Source organism: Pseudopipra pipra, chromosome 26 (assembly GCF_036250125.1).
Source record: "Pseudopipra pipra isolate bDixPip1 chromosome 26, bDixPip1.hap1, whole genome shotgun sequence".
Classification (NCBI taxonomy): Eukaryota; Metazoa; Chordata; class Aves; order Passeriformes; family Pipridae; genus Pseudopipra; species Pseudopipra pipra.
This window is the reverse complement of record NC_087574.1, coordinates 2,877,645-2,897,111: the sequence shown is the minus strand read 5'-3', so window position 1 is coordinate 2,897,111 and position 19,467 is coordinate 2,877,645. Positions and strand designations below refer to the sequence as shown.

The following is a 19,467-nucleotide window of genomic DNA, read 5'->3' as shown; positions in this document are numbered from 1 at the left end:
TGGATGTGGCATCAGTGCCATGCTCTGGGTGACAAGGTGATGTTGTGGGTCAAAGGTTGGACTGGATGATCTCAGAGGTCTTTTCCAACCTCGTTGATTCTGTGACTGCTGTGCTTAGGGTGGACCAAAATCTCACCTATATTATGAGTCAATCAGTTTGATTTGCATACTTGCATACATTAGTCAGGGAAGGCTAATTAGCTTGCTTTTTTTTTTTCCTTGAAAGTAGAAAGTAGAGAAGCTTAAAAGAGAAAATCCATACTATTTAACTTTTTCTGCCTTCTGGTAACAGTGATCAAAGGGGCTGCAGAAACCTGGAAATGAAGATCAGAGACCCTTTTATGCAGGATGTTAATGGAAATATCCAGTCAATTCCCACCTGGCCTAGACCTTTAAGTAGGACTTGGCAAATTAATTGCATTAGAGAGAGCTGTGTGTGATCCTTTAAAATCACATCTCTTCTCTGTAGTCTGATAGGGAGGTGCAGCTCTTGTTAGGCACAGATTAAGGACTTTATAATTCTTGCTTAGTTTGTGCTGTAAGACATGGAGGAAATACTTTTGGAATACTTACCTGCAGTGTCTTCTTAAAAGGGAATTAAGTATGTAAATGCTTAAGTCATTTAGACTTGAATTTCAAGAGTGCTTTTATCACTTCAAAATGTTTCCAGATAGTCTTTTTATCTCAGAGGAGAGGCTGTTTCTTGGTGAAATCGGGAATGGTGTTGGTTATATTTTACAGAACTTAGGGTAGTTTTAACTGTACCTTTGAAGTTTAAAGATACTTTGTCAGGCAGTACCAGCCTTCAGGAAGAGTTTTAACAGGAAAATCTTGAGATTTAGAACAGAGCCTTCTAGGAAAAAGTATGTGGAAAGTTAGTGACTTACCATGGATCCTGGGTTTCCGTGAGGGCAGCGACTCCTTGGTTTTGGATATCCTCTGCATGAATAAAACCTTTCACTCACTGCAAGGTTTCTGTGAGCTAGGAAAAGAATCCCCTTTTATGTAAAAATACCTTTTAAAAATCTGACTCATCACCTTTGGCACATCCCCCTTTTCTGTACGAAAATATTTCGTTTCTAATCTTCCGAGTCCAACCCGTTTGGGATTCCTCACCCCAATCTGGTGAGAGCAGATGCTGAAGACAACCAAGTGCACACCCTTCATGGTTGTTTTTTTGGTTTTTTTTCTGCTCTCTGCTTTCCAGGCAACAGGAAAGGATAAATTCCCAGCGGGAAGAAATAGAAAGACAACGAAAAATGTTGGCAAAGAGGAAGCCCCCGGCCATGGGACAGACCCCCCCTGCCAGCAACGAGCAGAAGCAGCGCAAGAACAAGACCAACGGGGCAGAAAATGAAACGTAGGTTCCATCCAGGGCCTTCTGTGGGGCACTGCAAAGCCACAGGCTTTGGTTAGAGAGCATGGAATATCTCCTGGGAAATGGAATCTTGCCCTTGCCTCCAGGCTTCGCTCCATGCACAAATGAGTATTGTGGAATTAGCCTGGCACTCAGCAACAGCTGGCTGCAGTTCTGAATAGTTTTCATTGGAGTAAAACAAGGATCATTGCTGAGTCCAGACTTTGTATATGAGCTTAACTTTATTTCTTTTGAATGCAGTAACTTTTCAGCATTTTTGTTGTATCAGGTTTGGAAAGTGGGGTCTGACTTAAGTGTTGCAAGTTCACAATTGATATCAGTGTCAGGGTAGGACACTTTTTGTAAGGAAAACAAAATTATACACCTTGATTTCTATGGACTTTCTGGGGAGAATTGTGAGTTTGAATTTTCAAACAATGAATTTGGGATTCTGAAGAAATCAGATGCTCTCTGTAGAGACAGAGCACTGAGCACTGGCCTGTGTCCCCAGAGCAGTCTTTCACACATACCTGAGTTGGGGAAGTGGAAAGGTAGTGGAAGTGCTACTCTTTCTTCTTACAGACTTTTTTTCCCCTACCTCTTTTGAAGTTACTGATGTTCCAAGAGTCTTTATATTCTTAGAGAGTAAAGCTGGGTCTCACAAGAAATTTAAACTATCATTTTTTGGAACTTTTTATGAGTTGGAAATACATTAGTCAGAGACTTACCCCTCCATTCTATCAGTTCCCTTTACAGACCCCATTTCCTTGCTGTGGGCAATACCATAACTCTCAGTGACACTTTTCATTTTGCACTATTAAATCTCCTGGGCTTGATTTGACCTCCAAGTTCCTGAAGCCCTTTGAATTCTTGGCCTGGATCCTTAAAAGGGCACATGAAGCAACAGCTCCCACTGCCTTGTGCAGTCACAGCAGAGATGGCACTGGGGGAATCTGTTCAGGGTGCCCTCAGCAACCAGGGCAGTGCCCCCAGATGGCATCCAGGTGCCTGCAGATGAGGTGGGTTGTATTGGAGGGCAAAGAACTAACTTGATTGGAGTCATTTACCCCTCATTCTGGCCAAGTGAGCTTGAAAAGAACTAAATAAAACTTTCAAGTTGTCCTTCTGCATTGCAAGGGTTGAGGAGGGAGCAGCCAGTGGAATGGCAGTGCAGGGATATTTTGAAGTGTTGCTGTTCATCGTGGTAAACTTTGACTTCTGAGGGGTGGGATGAGCTTTCCCCATGTTTGTGGGGATGTTTTTCCCCAGCAGACTGGTGCAGCTGTGGTGTGGATTATTCTGGAGATGTGGCAGGACAGGTCTTGATGGGAATGGTCGTGTCTGTGATACTGGGTAAACTTCTGCCTGTGCTGAGGTTGTGACCTCACCCAGCTTTGCCAGACTCTGCTGGGAAGCCTTTTGTGCTACCAGGTCTTTTTCTCTGGTTCTTGCTGGTTTATCATTCTTCACTTTGGGGTTTTATCATTTTAGGGTTTTATACTTGTGGCTTAGAAGAGCTTCTTGTGGTGTGCTTGATAAAAACTGCTTGCCAGGCTATGGATGTGGTTCTTGTGGAGTGTTGTAGCTTCTGAAAACATCATTTTTGCAAGTCAGCTGTAGCAACTGGACTGACTGACTACTTGCTTAATCATTAATTACCCTGTGAGTGCATTTGTTGGACCATTGTGTATCAGAAATAACATTTTCTGACTTTTGGAGGGAGGCTTTTTCTGTGTAACTCTTACACAGAGGCTGACTTTTGGGCAATTTAAATATAAATGTTCCTAAAGGTTGAATGAGAAGCAGACAGCCAAATTCCTTTTTGATTTTTGGCTCCTCTTTGGTTCGTGGCTGTTGCTGTGTCTTAAAAAGGAGAGGAAGGTCCTGTGATGCAAATTTAAACATGTGCTGTCCCAAAACGAGTTTCTGGCTGTGAATGAGAAAAGGATTTTCATTCAGGAAGAATAATCTGCTGGGCTTGTCTGACATTCATTAGGGCAGCTTGGGCAGCCTAAAGCTCCACTAGAGGTGGTGTATTTTCAGCATGTTTGTGTGAAACAGGGCAGTGTTTGTCTCAGACCCCCGTGATTTTTGTCATGGTTGCTGTAACAGGCAGCTATTTTGGGCAGTGTTGGCCTGGTGGTGCTCCTTACATCTGGTGGTACTAATTACATCTCTGCCTTAATGAGGAGACTGGTGCTGTTTAGCATTTGGGCACAAGAATATGTGCAAAGCCTGTTGCTGGTTTATTCAATTGTCTTTTTATTCCCTTATACAGCAACAGCAACCAAAGGATCACAGAAAGACCTAAACTTTTGGGATGGTCTTTTAGATTGGCTGAATCTGATTAACATCCAGGCTGTCAGGGGGAGGGTGTGGTGTGTGAATTAGAATCACAGAATATCCTCAGTTGGAAGGGACCCACAGGAATCATCAAACCCAACTCCTTGGCCCTCAGCACACTTTTATAAGAAATGGGACAACATGTGAACATTTATGGTGCTGGCTGTGTTTTATACATATCTTTAATTTGTAATAAGCAGCTCCTTATGGTTGAGATTCCTTCAAAGGGAACTTGGCTCGTGAGTTTTGCATTAAATTTATCAGCTAACGATGCTTTCCACATGCTTTCAGCTATGTGGACCCTCTGCATCATCAACAGAGGAGGGAAGTTGGGGCATTTCAAGATGGTTGATCAGCTGAATATTCTCTCCTCTCAAGGTCCCCCAGCCTGCACAGAGGAAGAACTTGGTCCCCTCTTGAAATTAGTTGTGGCATTGATGTTGTGGAGGCCTCGTGGAGCTTTGTGTGAAGTACTGTGCAGAGCACAACTGCTCTTGCAGGAATCCTCCTGGGATATCCTCTGAACTCAGTTTAGGTTCAAAAAAAGATATTTATACACTGTCACATGCAGATCTTGTTTACAGAATAAATAGATGCAGTTGATATGGGCTTCATAGCCCTGTGTTCACATGTGATGCTTTTACCAAACTCCTTGTTGGTAGTAATGAGACAATTAATGTACTGATTGACTTTCTAACCTTGAAGAGCTCAGCATGGCACTGAACTTCACAAGTGATGGGGTCTGTCACTGTTTCAGTGTAAGGCTGAGCTTTGCCTCTGTCCTACATGGCTATAGAATAGAATCATGGAATGGGTTGGGCTGGAAGGGACCTTAAAGCTCATCCAATCCCACCCCCTGCCATGGGCAGGGACACCTTCCACCAGCCCAGGTTGCTCCAAGCCCTTTGTATAAAAGATATTGAAAGCATAAAACTTTCTTGAGCAACCATCTGGGGTGGAAATTTTGCACATCATTTACTATCCATAAAATGGGGATTATTCCCCTTATCCCATTGCTTCTCCCAACTACATGTGAGGTCCAAGATACAGTAAATTTCCCAGGATTTCCCTGGAAGCCACCTGGCAGGACCTGCAACAGGAAAAGCTCTGAATCCCAGGTCATTGCTCTATTTGCAGTGGCTCTGTGGCCAGGTGTGCTGCTGGTCCCAGAGGGAGTAGCTGGATTGAATTATCCAGCTTTTATTACAAAGGAAACTTTGAAAAATGAGTCAGTAAATGAAACTTTACATGGAAAAATAGGCTGTGGAATACTTGTGCTTCAGTGTGCCATATTTAAATTCTGGTTTAGCCATCTTTGTTAAAAGTCAGTCCCTAGCCTAGACAGGTGGTGTTGGGGACTTGGATTTGAAATTAATGTGCTGAGATTTTAAGCTTTAGTTCTCCTGTAGATTGAGTATTAAAAAATATGGATTGCAGAGTTTATCTACAAAATTTTGTGCTGGCTGTTGATGTCCTCTGGGTATTTGTCACTCCCACTGGTGATGTGTGTTCATTTTGTTGAACCCTAACGTGTTGGATCTTTCTCCTTTGTGCAGGTTAACATTAGCAGAGTATCATGAACAGGAAGAAATCTTCAAACTCAGACTAGGTCATCTTAAAAAGGTAAGAACTGACTGCAGCAAAGGCTTTTTGATGCAGTGTTCTGTGAACAAGAGCATTTCTCTGTAGAGGTCACCACTCTTTGTTTGATGAGATGTTTTTCTTGCTTGAAAGGGACAGCCAGGATTTTGTAATAATTTTTTTCCAGGGCAGTGGTATTCAGGAAAGATGTTCTTTGCTTCAATAAATAGATTTCTGTGTCCTTACAGTTAGGATTTCATGCAGAGAGTTCCACTCTTCTGATACATCTGTCACTGTGACCTGCCTGGTGCTGGGCTCTGAACGTGTCCAGCGTGGGGGAACAGGAAGGAATGGACCAAGGGAAGAAAATCAGGAGAACACAACAACAAAATGCAGCTTTTCCAATTCTTTGCAATATTGAGTAACCAGCACTATCAGTCCAATAAAATCTCCTGGGCTGTTGCAAACCAGTCCTGTTTAGGCAGCTGCAGTGCCCATTTGTTCTCAAATACCTTGGCTTCAGTAGGAACTGTACCTGCAGCTGAGGTTATATTTAGATAAGCTGTTGGTTACCTTGAAAGTGATTGCAGTGACCTATAAATAAGTTTTCTGGGACACTGCAACAGATGAAATTCTGAAGGAAAAAAGATAGATGTCTTCTGCCATTTCCTGGTTAGGTGTGATCTCTGCTAAGGCCAAGGAGTTTTCTTTTCCAAATGAAACAAAGAGGAAGTGGACAAATGTGCCCCTTCTTTTCTCAGGTGGTGCCTGAGCTCTACATTTATTTTTTTTCCTGTAACCTTGACACACAGGTTGCATTCAAAGCCTCATTAATGCCTCTGTACTCCTTGGTATTTTCAGTGGAAGGGAAAGTTACTGCACACATGGAATCTGCTGGCACTGTGCCCATTGTGCTTTATTGACCTGTGAACAAAGAGAAGGGATCTGGGCAGGGCTCCACAGCTTCCACATGGCTCCAGGGGATTAACTGCAGGTCCATCTCTGCTGGCATGTGGCACTGCCACCCTGGAATGGAGGAATCCATTGGGAAAAGGACCTTAATGGCAAATGAAGTAATGTGCTGGGATCGTGGCATTGTCTGAAGCTGAGCTTATCCTTCTCCACTTTTGGAAACTGGCTCATTCTTTGTGTCTAAAAATAGAACAAGTTGGAAAGGGAAGGAGCAGAGTCACAAGACCGATGGGTAACGATGTCCCTTGAGTCACACACACAAACCATTCTGCTCAAGGGACACGTTTTCCTTGAGGTTTGCAGCCCTGGCCACAGGGATGGCAATTCTCGTGTCCTGTTTGAGGGCACCTGAACTTCCCACTGGATAAACAGTTGTCAGAACTTCCCCATGGCACTGAGGAACGTTCTGACCTGTTCTGGCACTGCCACTACTAATAGGGACACAATGTTGTTCTCTCACATTTCCCATCCTGTCTGGATACTGCCCCCTCCCCACGTGGCATCATGACATCCCTGCCCTTACTTCTGAGCGCTGTCATCTTTCTCTTGTCCCAACAGAATTGAAATTCCTACAGAAACAGCTGCACAACGCTTAGGGAAGGAGCAGGATCAGAGAACAAGGCTTCTTAATTACAGAAAATGTTAAAATGTGAAAAATAAGGAGGTGTAAAGAGATGTGAGCTCCTGCCTGTGTAGGTGTGAACAGAACTGCCCAGTCAGTTTTCATTCCCGTCACCTTCCACCTGACTCTTAATTGACTCTGACCATCTCTCTGATCTCCCAGACAAGTTTTTTTGGCAGTAACCTCTTGGGAAGTGGAATTACATTTGTGTTTCCAAGTGCTACCTGCAGTATCTCACCCAGTGTGGTGTTTTCCTTTTGGTTTTCCCTTGAGCAGGAAGAAGCAGAGATCCAGGCGGAGCTGGAACGGCTAGAGAGGGTTAGGAATCTACACATCAGGGAATTGAAAAGGATACACAATGAAGATAATTCACAGTAAGAACTTAAAGCAATTTTTATTTGTTCTCTTGACAGTCTTTTTTAATTTGATGTTACAACTCAACAGTCACTTGGCTGGGGGGGGGGCACAGTGATATAACTTCAAGGCTTCCAAGTACATCAAGGTACCATGATATAGTCTTTCATCAGTGCAGAGTGATAAAATAGTATCAAATCTGTCAGTCATTAATAGTTTTCTGTCTGAGAGTAAGAATGTTTTTTCTCAGCTGTGCAGTAGCTGTGATTTATCTCTGTCAGTGTTCTCAAACCATGTCTTTCTCACCAGATTTAAAGATCATCCAACGCTAAATGATAGATATTTGTTGCTACATCTTCTGGGTAGAGGTGGCTTCAGTGAAGTATATAAGGTAAATTTGAAATGGCAATCTGGGGGGGAATCTGAATGTGCAGGGAAAATACTGTAGGAAGCAGAATTTCTCCACTTGTTTTCTCAATTCTGTGCGTGGTTGTGGCGGGAAGAAGGGAGGACAAAGCTCCTGGGGCATCTGGCTTGCATTAGGCAGCAGAACTGAGATTTTCAGGTGCTGCCCTTGTCCTCAGAAGGCCAAATTTCCTGCAAACATGTGTCAAGAAAATGTGGCACCAAGTCTTCAAGTTTTGTCAGGACAGAGAAGCAAAGCACTCGTTTCTCCAGGTGCTGCACACAAACATCTGCAGTGGCTCAGCCTTCCTGAGATGGCACAGCAAGTCTGGACATCTCTGCAAATAAGAGAAAATAGCTGCAGTAATAAGGGCAAAGCCTGCATTTCCTGGGGGTAGAAGGCTTTGTTTCTTGTGCCTTCATTTTACACTCTGAAGTAGCAGACTGGGTGTGTGTGTGTGTAGTTTTGGGACTTCCTTAGAACTGAGGATTCCTTGTGTGTCAGCACTCCTGACAGCCAAGACCTGGGATACTTTAAGTGCTTGCTCTTTGACTGTTGTGCTTAGAGCCATTCCAGTCCTCAGTACTCCCCATCTGCTCTCAGTAGTCTTGAATTCATGTTGAATTTGGCTGGGATGAAAATAATTATGCCAATGCAAATATTGGAAACTTCACAGTGCTTTATTATTTTGATGGAGGGCAGCAATAGGTACCTAAACTAAGGTACCAGACTGCTCAGGGGGGGAAGAAGAGAGTGTGAGCTGAGTGTGAGTTCTCTGAGCTGTTCTTTGGAGGCTTTGCTGACTAAGCAGAAAGTTTTGGCACCACAGATGAAAGCAGGAGGGTATGAATGCTTCATACCTGACTGCTCTTAAGAGTTGTAACTCTGTTATTAAAACAGAAACATGCTTGGCCCTTCTTCTCCAGGGTCTTGGCCAATCCATTAAGCGTTAGGAATTAAGTAGTCAACTTTTGAGATGAACACAGAGTATCCTTGTTTGCTTACAATAGCATTTTGCCCTGTCCTGTGAATTATTAGCTGTTGCTGCTCTCAGACAGGGTAAAAGATTTCTGCATTTTTCCAAGAGCACAATTCCAGAGGCCCATTCTTTAAGGACTGTTTAAATAGTAAAAAAAAGTGGAGGGGAAAATGCAGCACAAAATCACACAGTTCTGTCATTAAATTCTCCAGCTTCTAAATATGCTGAAACATTATGCTCCAAGTTGGAGAGCTGAGCTACCAGTGTGAAACAAAGTATTGAAAAATCCTCTGTATTTTGAGGTTTGTTTTTTTTTTAACCATGTGTAGAAAATGAGTTGGGGACTTGGGGGGATAATGGCAGGGTCTTTCCCAATATAATAACTGTCTATATTTTGCTAATTTGGCCTTTCTGGTCCCTTTGTAGCTCTGGTGGTAAAATGTCAGAATAAATGCAGCATGAGTTAGATTCCATGGGGAAGGTCAGATCAAAGCCCAGAATATTCAATTGTTTTCAGAGTTGCTTGGTTTCATTAGTGAAACTAATTACCTCAAAATGTGGGTTTGCTTTTCCCTCACTATGTCATAATGCTGATTTCCTGGGTGGGGATATTGGGTTGTTAGAGCTTGTCTGCTTTTGCAGTGTTAACTTGAAGCTGGGATTCCCACTGATTCTCAGCTCTTCTCTCTGCAGGCATTTGATTTAACAGAACAGAGATACGTAGCTGTGAAAATACACCAGTTAAATAAAAACTGGAGAGATGAGAAGAAAGAAAACTATCACAAGTAAGTGGGTCTGTAAAGCAGCCAGCCATGGTTCCAAACTCCTCCTGCATTCGGTTATCCAGTGTCTGCCAGTTTTTTCCTGTGTTTGCCACATTTCAAAAGCCCAGTAGCTGCTTGCAGAAGTTATGGTCAGATTAGAAATGTTTTAAATGTGCCCACAAACACACACAGAGTTTTGTATCAGCCCTCTGGCACCAGGTTTCAAAGCACCAGTGCTCTGTGAGGGAAGTGTTAAAGTGGCTTCTCCTCTCTGAAATGTTGAAGCTGTTTTGTGGGACACAGTTGTTCCTGCCCATCTTCAGGTACACACCTCCATGGTTCTCCCTGGAAGCCTCCCCCTTCCCTTTGCTTCCCAGAATGATGGATCCTTTCACAGATGGTGAGGAGGTAGAATCATGGAATGATTAGGGTTGGCAGGGACCTTAAAGACCTTCTCATTCCACCCCCTGCCATGGGCAGGGACACCTTCCACTAGCCCAGGTTGCTTCAAGCCCTGTCCAACCTGGCCTTGGACACTTCCAGGGATCCAGGGGCAGCCACAGCTTCTCTGGGCAACCAAAACAGTGTGGGCAGCAAATCAAGGAGAGAATTCTGCCCCTCTGCCTCTCTCAGAGCTGCCTCCAGCCCTGGGGTCCCAGCACAGGAAGGACGTGGAGCTGTTGGAGCGATGGTTTGAGGGATGGAGCAGCTCTGCTGGGAGGAAAGGCTGAGAGAGCTGGGACTGTTCAACCTGCAGAGAAGGCTCCAGAGTGACCCCCTTCCAATGCCTGAAGGGGCTACAAGACAGATGGAGAGAGACTATTTACAGGGCCTGGAGTAAAGGACAAGGGGGAATGGCTTCCCACTGGAGGAGAGACGGTTTAGATGGGATATTAGGAAGAAATTCTTTACTGGAAGGCTTTTGCTGTTGGTAGCTCTTGCTCCCTAATGCCATGGGTTAGATAAGCTCTCCAGAGTGGCAGCCAAGCCTTCTCCTCAGAGCTTCCCAGATAAAGCTGTGATCTTAAATCCCTGACAAGTCACTGGTGACAAACTAAGCTGAATTGGAAGCCTGGAAGTTGGGCTGTTGAGCATCATGGAATTTTTCTAGAACTTGCTGATTTTTGCATTCAGCCATCTTGGATCCCTTAAGGATTTATGAGGTGATTCTATTTTGGCAAGCAGTCCCATTAATCAAGATGAGTTATTTTGTAGCACTGCCAGCCCTGGAGCTGCACTGGGGTTCTGTGGTTCCCAAGAGCTGCTCTGTGCAGCTCCTCCTTCCCTTGCCTGTTCTGAGGCCGAGCGGCGTGATGAGCTCCACTGAAGCTGATGCTGGGTGGTGTGTCTGGGTTCACTATCTGCAGAACTAAGAATTAAGTCACTTGTATGACTAATGCTCAGACTTTGCTGCTTTCAGACATGCGTGTAGAGAGTACAGAATTCACAAAGAACTGGATCACCCTCGAATAGTTAAACTCTACGACTACTTCTCGCTGGATACTGACTCGTGAGTTGTGTTGTCCTTTCCCTTGCTTTGGCCTCTTCACTACAGACAGAGTATTTAAAACTTCCCAGAAAGCTCCAGAGAATGTCCCCACCAATGTTAGAGATATCTGAGGTGTACTTTCAACATACACTGGTTTTCCAGCTCCCAAACCAGCCTGTTGTGTTATGTCAGATGTGGTGCTTTACTGGTAAATCCTATTCTTTGGCCTGGGCAAACACCCCAGCTCATACAGCTTTTAGCTTCTGGGGCTTTAATGGGGGATCTCTGACCTTTGTACTGTTGAGCATCGAGGTCTGTGCTCCTGGGAGCTTATTTTTAGAAAAGAATTAATAGGCTGGCAGACTCTTAATTTAATATATTGACCAAATTGGTGAGTTACAGACAAGCCATAACAAAGTGTTCTGGTTCCTCTCAGGTGCCTTAATTACAACAACTGCTGTTTTGCTTGCAGGTTTTGTACAGTGTTAGAATACTGTGAGGGGAATGATCTGGACTTCTACCTGAAGCAGCACAAGCTCATGTCAGAGAAAGAGGCACGATCCATTATCATGCAGATTGTGAATGCTTTAAAATACTTAAATGAAATCAAACCTCCCATCATACACTATGACCTTAAACCAGGTATGTGTGCTGAGGTGCCTAAGGAGGTAACAAAAGGTAATGGGTTGCAGGTAACATGGGGGAGCTTCCTTTGGTCAGACAGCAAATGGAGACAGGGCTGTCTGGGAAAACTAGCTTGCAACAAGAAAAAAAACCCCAAATGCATAGGACATGCTGTGGAAAGGGTATTGTCTCCCAGAATTGCAACATAAAACAAGGAAGTGTAACATTCCAGAAAAAGGAGCTTCCTTGTTCAGAAGGAGCCCTTGAACCACCGAGTGTCTGTGTTTGTTTTCTTAATGTCCTGCTTGTATTTTGCTGTTGAGAGCTTCTGTTATTGCTTCATAAAGGTTCCCACAATTACTAGTGTGCTTCACGTTCCCATTCTTCTGGCTTATTCTTTCTGGAATCATCGGGCTGAAAATTTTGATGGCAGGAGTTGATATGGAAATATTCAGGTTTTTGTATCGTGGGGCAGCTCCCAAAGCTGAGGACACACAGTGAGACTGCTCAGCTCTGCCTTTGAATTCAGTCAGTTACATCTGCCAGGGAGAAGATCCTCCCCAAATATTTGTTGTAGATTTTCCTTTACCACTGGGCAGAATCACGGGAGGGAAATGGGAATGCTCTGTTTGGAGCGGTGCGTGTTGGTGACATGACTTTTTTGCTGGTCCAGTAAATTCATCCATCTCTTTGGGCAGTTATCCCTGGCTCCTCTCCCTGTCCTGGTGGCACTTCATCAGCATTGTGTAACTGCTGAGTGATGTGGTTTGTTGCATCAGCCCGAGGAATGTGTACAGGAGGTGGTGCTGTTGCACTGGTTCTCCTGACCCCGCTCCCTCCCCGCCTCTTCCCGGGTGTCTGAGCTGTGCCTGCAGCTGTGCAAAGCTGTGATTCATCCACTGCCACCACGCACAGTTCTGCTGCTTTATTGTAGGCTTGGAGAAGAACACTGATGATCTGACTCCTTGATCCTTGATGGATTTGTGAAAGACTCTTGCCTAAGTAGTAATTGTCCTTTTTGAGCTTAGAAAGTCACTGGGGAGCACTGCCAAGAAGGAGAGTTTCTGGCTTGTTGAGAGGCCAGGGCAAGTCAGAACTTCTGGGCAGGATGAGTCAGAACTGTGTGTGCACTTCTCTCCTTAATCCTCCTTTTTGACCTGCCCTTCCAACAGGACCTTTGGGAAGGGTCAGAACAGCCTGGGCATCAAGCCTGCTGGTTAACAGGGCTCGGGATCTGGAGGCTCCAAGGAAGATCAGGCCACTGGGTCATTCAGGGATGGGCAGATCAGTTCTAGTGCTTGATGGGAGCAGACTTGTCTCTGGACTTGGGGTTTTGAGAGTTAAAACATCACCCCAGGCTGCTGCAGCTCACAGTGTAGGCCCTTTGTCCTCGTGCAGAGCCAGAACTCAGCGCGATTTTATTCTTCTTGTTTCCTTGCTAGATGTGCAACCTAAAGGCTGCTTGTGTCCCCTCTCTAGGTAACATTCTTCTAGTCAATGGTACTGCATGTGGAGAGATAAAAATCACAGATTTTGGACTTTCCAAAATCATGGATGATGACAGCTACAACTCTGTCGATGGCATGGAACTGACATCGCAGGGGGCTGGTACTTACTGGTGAGTGTCGCCCGGGGCTCTTGCAAGTGAAGATCAAGAACAGTTTATAAACAGCTTTGGATCTGTGTCAGCTCTGTGTGTGCTGCCATTGGCTGTGACAGCTTGAGACACTGGAGGTTTGAGACCCTGGAAACTGCTCTTGTTGTCACACAGCTCCTTTTGAGGCTGGCAGCTTTTCGCTGTTCAGTGGGTTAGTGTTCAAAAACCAGCTTGGATCCAAAGGGCTGGTGAAAAGCTGCATATGCTGCTGAGATTGAGAGCTCTGGAGTGGGGCTTGGCTGCTCTTTCACAGTCCAGAGTGGCTCTGCCTCACAGCTTAAACAAGGACGAGGAGAATACTACACCTGTTTGGAAATTGAGGTACATCAGGGAGATGGAAAGAGTTATTCCCCTGAAACAAGGAGGTGAAAAGCCATAGTTAGCTCTCAAAAAAAAAATGTAAATCTCACAGTGCTGTCTATAGCCAGGGCTTCATTTCAGTGTCATGTGAAAGATGTTTTCAGCACTCCTTTATCCTCAGTGCCAAGTGTCAGTGGCTGAGAGCAGCCCCTTGGTGAGTGCCACTGGGGGTGACTCTGAGATGTCCCCCGAGCTGCCGACTGTCACCACGGGCAACGGCTGCACAGAACATTTGCTGAGGCATCTCGTGCTGTACAGTCTTGTTCTGTTCCTAAAAATGACACTGACTGTACCCTGAGTGTCTCTTAACTGGGACGTGGCATCTGGGCTTGTATTTCTAGAAATATGTATTTTGGCTGCGTGCTTCCATTGTGGGATTGTTGGCCAAGGCCTTTCAACAACAAATACCAGTTCTGAAGATAAAGGAAAATGGAGTTGTTTTACGTGCTCTGGTGCAAAGAAACTGAGTGTGCTGCTAGCTCAGAACACCAGTGTCTGGAGGGTCCTTGGGATCACTGTTCCCAGGAGGAGAGTAGGCATTGGTGATCTTGGCCCAGAGATCCACAGGAATGAAATGGGGTCCCTTGAATCCCAAACCAGTATCTCATCACAGAAGCTTGTTCCCTCCTTTTGAAAAAAAAAATGATCAAAAGTACTTGGAGCTGCTTCTCATAACCTGTTGTCACTTGCTTCTAATCAGGTATTTGCCACCAGAATGTTTTGTGGTTGGGAAGGAACCTCCAAAGATTTCAAATAAAGTTGATGTCTGGTCAGTGGGAGTCATCTTCTATCAGTGTCTCTATGGCAGAAAGGTAAGAAGGCATTTAACTCCTTTCTTAGTGGTGTTTCCCAAACCTTTTGGGAGCAGCCCTGGCTTCTGCTTCCTTCTCCCCAGACTTAGGTGCTTCCACCTTGTCTCCTTGCCATCAGTTCCAAGGCAGAGTCCATGCTAATGGAAGTGGGGAGAAGGCACTAGGCTGTGTTTTGCTGTTTGGCACTTCCCTCAGAAAAGACATTCTGCACAACATCTCTTTCCACTGGGCATGTTCCCACTGAGACCATTGTGGGTGGGCACTGTGGCCTGGTCTTGTTTTGTAACATTTTCAATGCCCTGAGTCTTTGTTGGGCTTGATGGCTGCAAGTCTTTAGGGGGGAAAAATAAGTACAAAGACCCATTCTGCAAGTTTTTAGGGTGGCTTTTGGGAGGGAAGAGTGTGGGTCAGGAAAAGATGATTTTTCACGAGAAGAGGTAATTTGGTTTGTGACAACAGCAGAGATTGGCTGCAGAAGGAAAAGGATTCCATGGGCTCTTGTTTCCAGGAGTCCTTGGTAACCAAGTGTTGTGAAAGCCAGGGCTGACACAGTCTGTGCTGCTCAGAGCTGTCAGTCAGGCACGGGGAACCAGCCCAGCAGAGGCTGGAGTGGGTGGATCTGCATCAGCTCAGATGGATGACACATGCTATAACAGACCTGCAAGGTCTGCAAGCAGGTGGAGATCCCTCCAGGCCGAGCCAGAGACACTCCAGACACATTCCAGCTTGATCCCTCGTGTTCAGTGAAGTGTGGGAGCAGCAGGTCCTGCTCCTCTGGCTGGAATCTGCAGCACCTTCTCAGCAGTTGTGGGCTGCTTGCCTGGAAAATACTGATGTCAGGTGATGATGAACAGTGGTGTTACGGGGCTTTTAAGGCCTGTCAGCAACCTTTAACAACTGTTTTGTTTTGTTTTGTTTTGTTTTGGTAGCCCTTTGGTCACAACCAGTCACAACAAGATATTCTGCAGGAGAACACAATCCTGAAAGCCACCGAGGTGCAGTTCCCTCCAAAGCCAGTAGTCACACCAGAAGCAAAGGTAAATCTGCTTGTGGGTCAGTCAGTGATTGGGACAGGCAGTTCCATCCTCTTGATTTCCCTACAGTCAGCTGGAATTCTGTGTTTAAGGCTCACCTCTTGCACAAGGATCAGTGGCTTTGCATGCCCCATCCCTGGAGGTGTCCAAGGCCAGGTTGGACGGGGCTTGGAGCAACCTGGGCTAGTGGAAGGTGCTCATGGCAGGAATGAGGTGGCCTTTAAGGTCCCTTCCAGCCCAAACCATCCTGGGATTCCACGGCAGGGGGTTGCAACCACATGATCTTTCCAACCCTTCCAACCCAAAGCATTCCACGATTGCTGTAGTCTCAGGCTGAGGGTTGAACCCCGTGGCCTGGCAGAGGCTGAGCTTTGGTGGTGCAGGAGCTGGGCCGTGCCTGGGGACGGAATTTCAGCGCTGGGGTGTCCCTCTGGCCCTGCTCCCAGAGAGCCAAAAGCTTCCTGTTTGTGTCCTAAACCACTAATCCTTGCCTTGCCCTGGGCTGCTGCAGGCGTTCATCAGGCGGTGTCTGGCCTACCGGAAGGAGGATCGGATAGATGTCCAGCAGCTGGCCTGTGATCCCTACTTGCTGCCTCACATCCGCAAATCCGTCTCCACGAGCAGCCCAGCTGGAGCTGCCATCGCGTCCACCTCCGGATCATCCAACAACAGCTCCTCAAACTGAGACAGAGCAATAGGCCAAAAACTGCTCGAGAAACCGGCAAAAAAAAGAATAAAAACCAAGACTTTCAGAAACAGCTTTGGAACAGAGGAATCCGCAAGGGTCTCAAGAAACCTGTACCAGGTGCTTTTTTTCTCTTGCTTTTTTCCATCCATAGAGCATGACGACATCAACTCTCATCAAGGAAACCTTTGGCATCTTAGGCCAAGCCACGTGGATAGGAGATGGCTTGAGGTTTATGCAGTCAGTGACCACAAAAGGGTGGCTGCTCTGAGCAAGGAGAGGAAACTCAAGAAAAAAAAAAATTACAAAAAGACATGGTTCCATGTACTGTGAACTTCTGAACATGCAGCCTTGGGGAATCCAGGACGCCGTGTGTGCTTCATATGAAGAATGTGGACTTTGGAAAAAAAAGACTGGGCTAGTCCAGTGTTGATATTTAAACATTGTTCTTTTTCTTTTAATAAAGTTTAGGTAACATCTCCTGAAAAGCTCGAAGCACCAAGGTTCAGCTGGGGATGGTATATGACTCTTTGCCCTTTGGAGGGGAAAAAAGTTGATCCTGCCTGTTCATGGCACTAGAGTTAGTGTTTTACCCCTAATTAATTTCAATTTTTTAAAAATAACAATTTTTTGGAAGAAAACAGTTTTCTGGTCTCCAAGTGAAACCCGTATTAGCAGGTTGGTGGCAGTGGCCATTCTGCAGCTGGTGCAGCTCCCCTGCTCCCTTGGGGTGGCCTCTTAGGAATAGTTCACCTCCTCAGGAGGGCGGTGAAGCCCTGGGAGAACAGGCCTGCGTGGATCTGTGCTGGGAGTGGATCACAGCTCAGGCTGCCACAAGGTTTCAGCTGCTGCCTCATCGCTCTCCCAACGGTTGCTCCTCGTTAATTTATTTCTGGTTTTGGACACACCCCGGCTGCTCCCCGAGCCCTGATCGGGACTGACGGGCAGGAAGGGATGGGAGCGCTCAGGTGTCACAGGTGTGATCTGTGCTCACACAGCTCTGTGCTGACCTGGTTCCTGTTAGAACATTCCCAAGCTGAAGGCTTGTCTGCCCCTCTCTGTTGGTGACTTGGCAGCCAAGCTTCCTCCCTCCTTTAACACTTTCCTTTTCAAACTCGCCGCACTCGCCGCCGTTGCTGCATCCGATTCCAGATGGGAAGGGAAGAGAATAATGCTCTTGAAGGGAGCAAACACCCTAATTATTATTTTTCTCTCCCTCCTGTAATCTGCCTGGAGGGGTCTGGCACCTTCAGCTGGATCTGCCTGCTGTGACACAGGAGCCTCCCATCCCCACTCTGCTCCCTTTTCCCCCCACGTTGAAGGAAAACCGAAAAGCAGCACTGCAACATGTGGCAGCCAGGTTGGAGCGTTCCTGACATGTGGCAGGAGCTCTTGGCCAGGGCTATTTAAAGATGCAGTGTTGGGGAGCAGGGTTTGCCTCGGGAGGGAGCTGAGCACTGCACTGCTGTGACTCAGGGTCTGGTTAAAAACCAAACCCCCCTGTGTGACTCCCCGACCCCCAGACCACCGTGGGGTGGGGGAGCCTCTGTGGGGCACCTCCGGGGTGGTACCCACAGCTCTGGCAGCACATGGGCTGTTTGGGGGGGCTCTGTGCCCCAGTGGCATCTCCTGGCAAGTGCTGTTCTCTGTCACAGACTTTGAGAGAGAACTGCCACTTGTCTGCCTTACCATGGGCCATCAGCTGCAGCTGCTGGGCTTAAACCTGATCAGGAACTGGAACGTGGAGCAGTCTGTTGGAATTAAACAACAGGCCAGGGAAGTGGAGAACTCTGCCACTTTGGTTTTTCTTACTGCTTTTGTAGTGACTCTGGGGCTTTTAAGTGGATTTATTCCCTCACAGCTGCATTAAGGTGATCTCTAAACTGTAGTGTTTTAAACAAAAGAACAGAAATACTGCATCTTTAAATCTTCAGCCATCCTTTCTTAGCCCTTTCCATCCCTGCTGCTCTAAGCCAGGAGTTAACTGTTCAGCAAGCAGCTTTGACATGTTTATTCAGCCTCTGTCAGGAGAAATCAGGGTTGGTGCTTCATCCCATTTGCCGAAACCGATGGTTTGGTGTCTGCCCACATCGGGGAGAATTCTAGGAGGGTTTTTTTCTATCCTGGTCCCGTTGTTTCTTGGCCATACAGTGTGTGCATCTCTGTGGGTGTGATTAGTTTTGTGTCAGAAGCATTTATCCTGCTGTGTGACACCATCCAGGGGCCTGGGGACAGCGCAGTGAAGAACCCTGGTAGAATTCTGGCTGCGACACCTCCCTTGTTAATATGGGTTTCACTTCCAATAACAGACCCTATTGCCACACTGTTCATTTACTTAAAGTGTATGAAGAATTTGTAACTTAAACCAGGCCAGACTGTTTTGGCTCTACCCAACAGATGAGACATGGATATTAAAATAAGTTTTAAGAAACTCATTTGCTTGGCTTTTACTGTTTTGCTGCTCTTGGTGTTGGCACGAGCTCTCTTGCAGTGGCTGTGAGGAGGTGACACGGGACAGGATGAGAAGGATGGAGGAAAGGTGAATCCAACCACTCACAGCAGTGAGATCTCTGCATCAGAGGGGGAATGGCTGAAAATTACCAACTCAGTTAATTCCTGGCATTGATTTTGTCCTGGAACATCAAGATTGAAATCTGAGGTGGGTTTTCCCTCATTTTCTGTAGGGCAGCAGCTGCCTTTAGAAGCACACAAATGTTGAGCACACAAAAAACACCTTTTTTGTGTCTGTTGATGAAATTCTGTGGCTCACAACACTCTGGCCACTCCCCAGCCCACAGGCACCCAGATCTCCCCTCAGTCACCCACAGTAACCACGCTGAGCAGTGATGAAACTTGGCCCTGAATTTCTCAGGGCTGAGCCTTGTCAGCTTTACAAAAACACACAATAGAAAATGAAAAAGGACCTTGGCAGCTGCAGATGTTGAGTCTGCTCGTATCTGGGCTGATCAGGGGGGAGCACAGACCAGTTTGTACATCCAGCTCCTCTGCAGCCGTGTGGGGCTGCTGATCAGGGTATCCCTTGGCATCCCCCAGGCTGTACCTGCCCCAGAGCTGGTCCCTTTAGTGAGGAGCTTCTCCACAAACCTGGTGTCACCCTGACTGTGCCTGAAGTCAAACTCTTTGAGTGCCAGTGAAACCCAACACCCAGTGAGTTCAGCCCCCTCCCTGCTGCTGCAGTTGATTATTTTTCAGCCCCCTGTGCCAGTTCTGATGATGCGACACAGATTTGGGCCAGGGGAGGTTTTGGCAGCGCCTGGAGCAGCAGCAGCAGCATCCTGTGGTGGTCAGGCCAGGTGCCCACATGTGTGTGGGGTGTACCTGGAGCAGGGACACGCTCAGGTGGACCCCAGCAGGAGCAAGACTCACCTTTGCCTCGCTGGATGCTTTGCCTCTGATATTCATGGCTG

At 46.3% G+C, this 19,467-nt stretch overlaps 1 protein-coding gene across 7 annotated transcripts in view; it reads left to right on the top strand.

Annotated features, from left to right (window-relative positions):
- TLK2 (tousled like kinase 2) overlaps positions 1-18,474 on the top strand; it is a 44,532-nt gene extending 26,058 nt beyond the window's left edge. For all 7 annotated transcript variants that reach the window (XM_064636686.1, XM_064636685.1, XM_064636689.1 and 4 more), the window contains 11 exons: positions 1,208-1,360; positions 5,257-5,323; positions 7,152-7,249; positions 7,539-7,620; positions 9,308-9,399; positions 10,799-10,888; positions 11,340-11,509; positions 12,971-13,109; positions 14,209-14,320; positions 15,250-15,357; positions 15,866-18,474. In XM_064636686.1, the coding sequence (XP_064492756.1) occupies positions 1,208-1,360; positions 5,257-5,323; positions 7,152-7,249; positions 7,539-7,620; positions 9,308-9,399; positions 10,799-10,888; positions 11,340-11,509; positions 12,971-13,109; positions 14,209-14,320; positions 15,250-15,357; positions 15,866-16,039 (1,285 nt within the window). In that variant the 3' untranslated portion in view covers positions 16,040-18,474. The remainder of the gene's footprint in view (positions 1-1,207; positions 1,361-5,256; positions 5,324-7,151; positions 7,250-7,538; positions 7,621-9,307; positions 9,400-10,798; positions 10,889-11,339; positions 11,510-12,970; positions 13,110-14,208; positions 14,321-15,249; positions 15,358-15,865) is intronic.
- The last annotated feature ends 993 nt before the right edge of the window (positions 18,475-19,467 follow it).